The sequence below is a fragment of the Loxodonta africana genome, chromosome 23 (genome assembly GCF_030014295.1).
Source record: "Loxodonta africana isolate mLoxAfr1 chromosome 23, mLoxAfr1.hap2, whole genome shotgun sequence".
NCBI lineage: Eukaryota > Metazoa > Chordata > Mammalia > Proboscidea > Elephantidae > Loxodonta > Loxodonta africana.
The window spans coordinates 30,144,703-30,152,364 of record NC_087364.1 but is presented as its reverse complement, the minus strand read 5'-3'; the positions used below and the strand labels follow the sequence as shown (position 1 = coordinate 30,152,364).

The 7,662-nt window shown below is 43.4% G+C and overlaps 1 protein-coding gene across 1 annotated transcript; it reads right to left on the bottom strand.

The window, feature by feature from the left end:
* Window positions 1–230: 230 nt before the first annotated feature.
* GJB2 (gap junction protein beta 2) lies at window positions 231–6,843 on the bottom strand. Its single transcript, XM_023553107.2, has 2 exons — window positions 6,778–6,843; window positions 231–3,265 (listed from the first exon to the last, which is right to left on the bottom strand). Exon 2 carries the CDS (start codon window positions 3,241–3,243, stop codon window positions 2,563–2,565), a length of 681 nt encoding a protein of 226 aa, XP_023408875.1. The 5' UTR covers window positions 3,244–3,265; window positions 6,778–6,843; the 3' UTR covers window positions 231–2,562.
* Between the last annotated feature and the right edge of the window lie 819 nt (window positions 6,844–7,662).

The following is a 7,662-nucleotide window of genomic DNA, read 5'->3' as shown; positions in this document are numbered from 1 at the left end:
TCTCCTTTCTATCACCCAAGTGAAAGCTGGCTGTTTTTCTTATTTGGTCCTTTTAAGTTTATTTAATAATTATATGGTTTTCCATAAAAATGCTAGTTATTATTGATGTGTAAAATGCTTTGAAGCCCTCAGACCGATAGCTGTTACCACTGAAAGGACACAGCCATTGTTACTGTGGTTGCTCTGGGGATAGGCCTGTGGGAGCCCAGAGTGGCTGAAAGTAGTCACTCACACAGGGACTAAGGCTGATCCACCTGGTCTATTTCCCAAGAAAATGGGCGCCAAGGAATGAAAAGCAGTTTTATTCACCAGGTTTGGTTTAATACAAATATTCAGAAAGAGGATTCCATAGAAAACACACCTTATATAGGGTATTTCTCATGCCTCAGCCAATCTTCACCATGAGCAGCATTTTAAAATGCCAGCTTCTATGATTCATCCGGTGGCCAAACTGGTCATTTAAATCCAACTCAGCATTCTCCACGCTGCATTTCCAATCAGTGCACCACCCTGTTCTTTGTTGGCCAGAGTGGTACCAGTGAGCACGAGGCTAGGAAGAAATGGTCTTTCTTTCTGCCTCCCCTGCCAGTCTTTCTGGTGATGGAAGCTTTTCTGTAAGAGGGCAGAGGAATCCCAGAATGTGTACAGACATGCTATTAACATTACCCATTTGCTGATATGAAATATAAAATATTAATGTACTTATACAAAAATGGCTGTAGATGAAATTAAAATCTGCTGTTCTATTAAAAATTGTATTAGATCTTAAATAATTATGAATTATACTTTAATATTTTAAATGAAATTTGAGCCATAACAAAATTTTAGTTACAAGCATGTAATTAACAAAATTATTTATTATTAAAAAATGATTTTACAGTGCTATTCTTGGTAATAGGAAAATGTTTACCCTCATTGAAATATGTTGAGTACCATTTTTTGGAAACCATGTCAAGCATAATGCTAATATTAGGGTTCAATTTGTCCTATAGAGCTGCTAAAATTTATCTAAACCCTAGTTTCTATTTTTGTCAAAGGCCTATTTAACTCTACTTTCACTTAAAAAAAATTTGGATGCTGTTATGGATTGAATCGTACCCCTCAAAATATGTGTTGTAAATCCTAACCTATATACCTGGGGTTATATAATCCCATTTGGGAATGGATTGTCTTTGTTATATTAATGAGGCAGGATTCGTGTAGGGTGTGTTTTGAGTCAGTCTCTTACAAGATATAAATACAGCAGATGAAGACAAGCAAGCAAGCAGAGATGGGGAAAGATTGATGCCAAGCCACATGGAGATCTCCAAGGACCAGGAATCAGAAGCTAAAGAAACAAGGACCTTCTCCCAGAGCCAACAGAGAGAGAAAGCCTTGCCCTAAAGCCAGAGCCCAGAATTTGAACTTCTAGCCTCTTAAACTGTGAGATAATTTATTTGTTAAAGCCATCTACTTATGGTATTTCTGTTATAGCAGCACTAGATAACTAAGATGCTGAAGGGGGAAGCAGACATAATTTTGAAGTAGACAAGCATCACCTTTTACTCATCAGAATTTAAAGTCTAGTCTTTTCATCTGTTCTTCAAAAACAGTCACTTCACCTCCTATTTTGTTTTGCACCATTTAATAATACTGTGGCAATAATATATTCCCTAGCAACCTGTTTTAGTCAGTGTTCCTTTTGATGTTGGGATAGCCATATCACTTACAGCAATGAAGGCAAAGGTTTTAAGGCAAGAGAGGAGGTCTTGCACAAACCTATTTCTACAGGAAGTAGTTGGCAATATGTCCAAAGTCTGTATTTCTTATGAAAAATTACACCTAAGTTTTTTAAATGAGATGAACACTGGAGAGAGGCTGAAATGTTTTTACACATGACATAACAGTTGAAACAATGGATAGCCTCTTAGTGGCACTGAAAATTATTCATATTTTAAATTGTTACAGTATCTGATTACATACAATTTACATATCACAATCTGAGCCTTTGAAACAGGAAGAGCGTAGAATGGTTTTCAGAACATCTTATGGGTCAAAAGACCACATTTTAAAGTTCCACTAAAAAACAGTATAACAGAGTTTGAAGCATTAGGTAATTTTGTCCAGTGTGAGAAATTAAACCTTCTAAAACAAATAAAAGAACCAGGATTCTCTACGTTTACCTTTAATGTGAGGAAACTGGCAAAGGGAACCCTAAGAGGAATCAAACCTCATCAGTGTCTTTAGAACCCGGTGTTCTTTCCCTTCTTCGGAAAAAGAGAAGTGAATGCCTGCAACCATTATTTAAAATATGAAAATAACTTATAGTAACCCCTACCGGCACAAAGTTTCATTTGAATGAATTTTAGTAAAAACTGATATAGGCATAGAACTAAGCCTTTGTTTCGAAGTTTTAAATCACAGGCATTTGGAGTTTTGTGTCAGGTGTACAGGGTTGCAGGTGATTGCATTTAAGATGTGTATCTTTAGGAGATGGATGACTGTGCCTTGATAGCTAAGCAGAGGTTACCTCATCCTTGTCATTGCTGTTGTCTATCTTCTTTCTAATAGCTGAGTAATGTGTTAAACTGGTTTTTTTGACTTTCCGGAACAATATCTAATTAGCAAATAACACAATTCGGTGACATTTAGCAATATGCAAATTCCAGACACTGCAATCATGAAAACCGTAAATACGGTCTTCTCCGTAGGCCTGGAAACAAAGCAGTCCACTGTATTGGGGCAAGGCCAAGCACTACATTTAACCAGACGCTTCATGGAGAACCCATCATACATGACATAAAAGACGTACATGAAAACAGCTTCAAAGATAACTCGGAAGAAGATGCTGCTCGTGTAGGTCCACCAGAGTGACCCTTCAATGCGGACCTTCTGACTTTTGATCTCTTCTATGTCCTTGAATTCACTCTTTATCTCTCCCTTAATGAACTTCCTCTTTTTCTCGTGTCTTCGGTAGGCAACATGCATGGCCACCAGCAGAGCCGGTGCGGATACAAAGATCAGCTGCAGTGCCCACAGTCGGATGTGAGAGATGGGGAAATAGTGGTCATAGCACACATTTTTGCATCCAGGCTGTAGAGTGTTGCAGATAAAATCGGCTTGCTCATCTCCCCACACCTCCTTTGCGGCCACAACGAGGATCATAATACGGAAAATAAAAAGGACGGTGAGCCAGATTTTTCCAATGCTGGTGGAGTGTTTATTGACACCCCCTAAAATAGTCTGGAGTGTGCTCCAATCCATCTTTTCCTATGGGTGGTTTGTGCTGAAAAAGACAAAATGAACACAATAAGGGAATGACTAGTCAGGACAGAATCTGGGAGGTGTCCCTGAGTCTCAGGAAAAGTGAGTTCTTTTCAGTCTCTTCCCAAGCAAATGCCAATTTACACAACTCACCAAAAAAAGGTAAAAACAAAGCCAACTTAGTTTGACATAAGAATTAAATGTATAGTTCCCAAACCACCTTGAACATGTTTTTATGTGTTCCCTAAAGGTTACCTAACAAAGAGTAATTCACCCAGTCTTTAGCACATAAAAAAAAAAAAAAAATGTGGAATAGGGGTGGAGCACCACAAGCAAAAGTACTCTTCATCTTAAAGGCTAAACTTAGTTCTGAGTGAACCCACAGAATCCTATGTGGAAAACTCCTCGGGTCTTTTCAGTTCTTTTGCACAAGTTACTCAGCACACAGGACTGCCTTCCCCAGTTATGTCTGCTTGTCAGCTTCAAGTTTGGAGCTCTACCAGTGGGACTGATGCTAACTTGGGCTAACCTTGCCTTAAAGACAGAGGCCAAGTGCTGATGAGTTATAAAATCAAGAAGTAATTCATGTAAGTCCACCTAATCTAGTGTTGCATCAAGTCTCCCTTGCAGAGACGCTTTTCTTCAGATACTTCAATTAATTTTCAAGAACTTTGGATGTGGCAATGAAATGGTTATCAGTGGTAGTTTCCATTTGAGGCACCCAAGTTAAATTTCACAAAGGGCCCCATTCCCCTTTCTTTTGCTATATGAAAAGGAGCATGTTAGAAATGTTCTCTCCATAAACCCAACAGGTTCATCTTAAATTCTGATTATGCGTTGACCTTACTATCATGCTGGGACTGATTGCTTAGTACTCAGGGATTAATATTTTGGTAAATGTTACAACTGGCTATGGTTTTAATTTAGGAATGTTTGTAAGAGACACATTATGAAAAATGACAGAAAATTCAACTCAGTGATTGACCCTCCAGTTGCTGGCCAACAAAGTAACATCACTGTATTGTGGTTTAGAACCAAAGCTTGGTTGGGTAATATGCTAGTTATTAAAAATGGACAGGGAGAAATGGCTTCATTTACAGTCTGAGAAGCAATTGGAGCCCTTGGACCAATTTTCCATGAGCCAATGGCTTTGGTTTTCTTTTCATTGCAGGATATGATTTGTCTTCATTTATTCTTAGTTACACCCATCTTTCACAATCAACCTTCTTCTAAACAAGAGTCCACCCTGTTCACAATCCTGATGAGTAATCTTGTTTTCCACCCTTTCTAAACCGGTAGTGAATCCTCCTTCTTAAAAGGATTGTGCTCTCCTTATTTTGAGCAAGTTTGATCCTGTTTCCTATGTACTTTTTCAGCAAGTTAGGAAGGAATGTCTTTAATTATCATGTCTTATCTCAGGCACTGGAAACCCTGGTGGTGTAGTGGTTAAGAGTTTGGTTGCTAACCAAAAGGTCGGCAGTTTGAATCCACTAGATGCTCCTTGGAAACCCTATGGGCAGTTCTACTCTGTCCTATAGGGTCATTGGAATTGACTTGATGACAATGGGTTTTTTTAATCTCAGGCACCAGCATTGAACTGGAATGATCCCATGCCACAGTGGTCACAGGAAGCAGTAGGAACATGGAGATGATTCAGGGACACAAAAGCTATATAATACTGAAAAATAACTGTGAAACAACTGTAAGCCCTATTCAGCTTGAGAATGATAAGCATTACTGGAAAAAACAGTAGTTTAGTCTGGGTTCAGCCCTGACCCTTTAAATAGAGACTGTCTAAACCAAACCTGTTGGCGTATAGTCGATTTCTACTCATAGCGACCCTATAGTCTAGGAAGTCCATAAATTAACTGGCTGTTCTGTGGAACATTCCACACCATTGTCTAGTTCTACCAGAAGAGCAGAACTACTGAAAGCAACAAAATTTGGATTCAGATTTTAACAAAACCGTCTTACGGAATTAGACATTCCAGTTCTCTTCCTTGGCACGCACTTAGTGGAAAACAAGACGCTCATTGAAGTAAAATCTTCCCTGATTTATATGGATACATCTGGCCAAAAATATTGTAGGTGGGGATGAAAGGGGCTTATGCCTTTTGCCCTATTACATACTATCAATTACAGATCCTATGCTCTTTTATAAACTAGTCCAGTCACCATCAGTTGAGAAAAAATACAGTTTGAGGTCCACCCTATAATGTTTAAAAATTTTAAAAAGCTCTTGGCTGAGACAAAATTACCTGTCTTTTTAAAGGTCCTTTCAGGTAACAGGAGTAAATTAAAATTTGACTCCTGGATGAGATAGGAGTACTGGATGAAGATGCATTAACCAAGCAGAATGAAATTATTCACAGCATTCATATCACCCTGGAGCTGCCCTCCTGACCCTCCAAGTGGGTCACAGGCCAGTTCCAACCTGGCCCACACCATCCAGCAATGATCCCAAACACTGCCAGAGGGCGAGAGGAGGTGCTGGTTCTGTGCTTAGGGAAGGCAAGGGGTGAATCACTGGGTTTCATGAGTTTTCTACCCCTTAACTTCTCTGCCCTTACGTTTTTGGTGCTTGACCTTGATTAGCTCTCCCTAGAGTGCCACGGCCCTCCTTCACAAGGGTGCGTAATTTTGACAGAATAGTTTTGAAAGGGGACATGGCTGTCGCCCAGATTCTACTGACCCCACACATCTCAAGACAGAATCTCAGGTAAATGGTCATCTGTCCGGGTATCAGAAAGCTGGAGAACGCACATGCCCCCCAGGGATGGGGCATTGAAGGACTGAGGCAAACGTCCTAAAGAACACATTTTCTCAACTGCAAACTATTTGTACACAAGGTTTTTAGAATCGTCCCTTCCAGCTGGAAACAAACGCTCTTGAATTGTTTAGGAAAAAAGAGAAGCTACCAAAAAACCCATCCAGGTTTCGGAGGCCGTTGTCTCTCTGCTCTGCGGAGCTGTGTTTGTTGGAGTCTAGCTGATCCCCGTCCCGACCCCAGCCGGAGTGCTTTCTTTGGCAAAAGCAGTTTGTGAGGCGCTGAAAGTCAGCTTCCTCCAGGGGAACCTTCCTGCTTTACAAACAAAATCGAATTTCTTTCCAAGCCAAACCTTCAGTGAATTTAGAACTTTTGGTGGCGGCGGATAAAGCAGCCAGGCGACCAAAGTGGTGTGAGAGAAGTTCCCCAAAAGAATGTTATCGACCATTTTATATAATCACTGCGGACGGCCTAGCTACCTTCTCCCCGCCCGCCCTCTCGCAAGCCCGGCGCCCCAAACCAGGTTGCAGCGTCCCAGCGCAAGCCTGGAAATCCCGTCCGTAACACCGGATCCCAGGTTCCGAACAGGGCTGAGAAACTCCTTTTCCAGAAGTTGCACACTCGCCACCTGGGACTCGCTGCAGGTCCGCGGCCACGAGCGCCGGTCCGGAACCGCGCAGGCTCCCCGTGCGTCCCGGGAGCCGAACGGAGCGCCCGCGGGGGCTACGGCCTCTGGTCCTACCCGGCGCGGGGCCGGTCAGCCTCACCTGTGGCGGGAGCGCAGAAGCAGACGGCAAGGGGCAGCGCCGGGCGGGGGTTCGCTGAGTAGCCGGGTCCTGGGCGCCGCCTCCCGGTCGCTGCGGACCGCGAGCCGCGCCAGTGACTCCGAACCGCGGAGACAGAGGCGCCGCCGAGCGTTGGAAGCCTCGGACACCTGTTTCCGTCACCGGCGTCTTTTAACCGCGCCCAACACCCCGCCTCCTCCCCGAAGCTATTTAGAAAGTGCCAGGGGCGTGGGCGGTGCGCCGTGCGGGCTGGAGGTGCGGCCGGAACCCGGTGGCCAGCCCTCTTTCGCCCGGGGCCCACGGGAAGAGGGTGAGGGTCCCGGCTCGATGAGGGCACACGGCCAGGTCTTAGCTCTCTGCGCCTCGAAGAATGCGGTTAAAGGCTGGGTGGCGGAGGTGCTAGTTTAGCTTCTTCTCGTTAATCCAAGGGTGCTAGTGTATTTCAAACTGTGCTTTATTATTATTAATATAGAAAAACAGGCGTCCCCAACGATTTTAAGACGCATTTTCAGGCCGCAAAGTTTCCAGTTCTCTCTGTAACCTCCCTGTGGGGCTTGCCACTGCACCACCGGTGGTGGGCCAGCCCCGGATTCTTCCCCCTTCAAAACCGTACAAGCAACAAACGCCTCCTCCAAGTCTTGGATTTCATTCGATGGCTCTCAACCATATGCCAAGGGCTAGGGGGAGGACAGGGGCAGGCCTTCTGTGTCTTGAGCGATGGGTTGCGCCCTAGTCTACTTCGCCTCCTTCCAGGATTTAGAAATGTGAGGAAGTTACTCAGTTGGGGATTGGGGTTTGTGGGGAGCGGAAAAACCAGTTAATTCAGAAAGAGTATTAATGAAGCCCCCCCCCCCGCGCCCCATACAC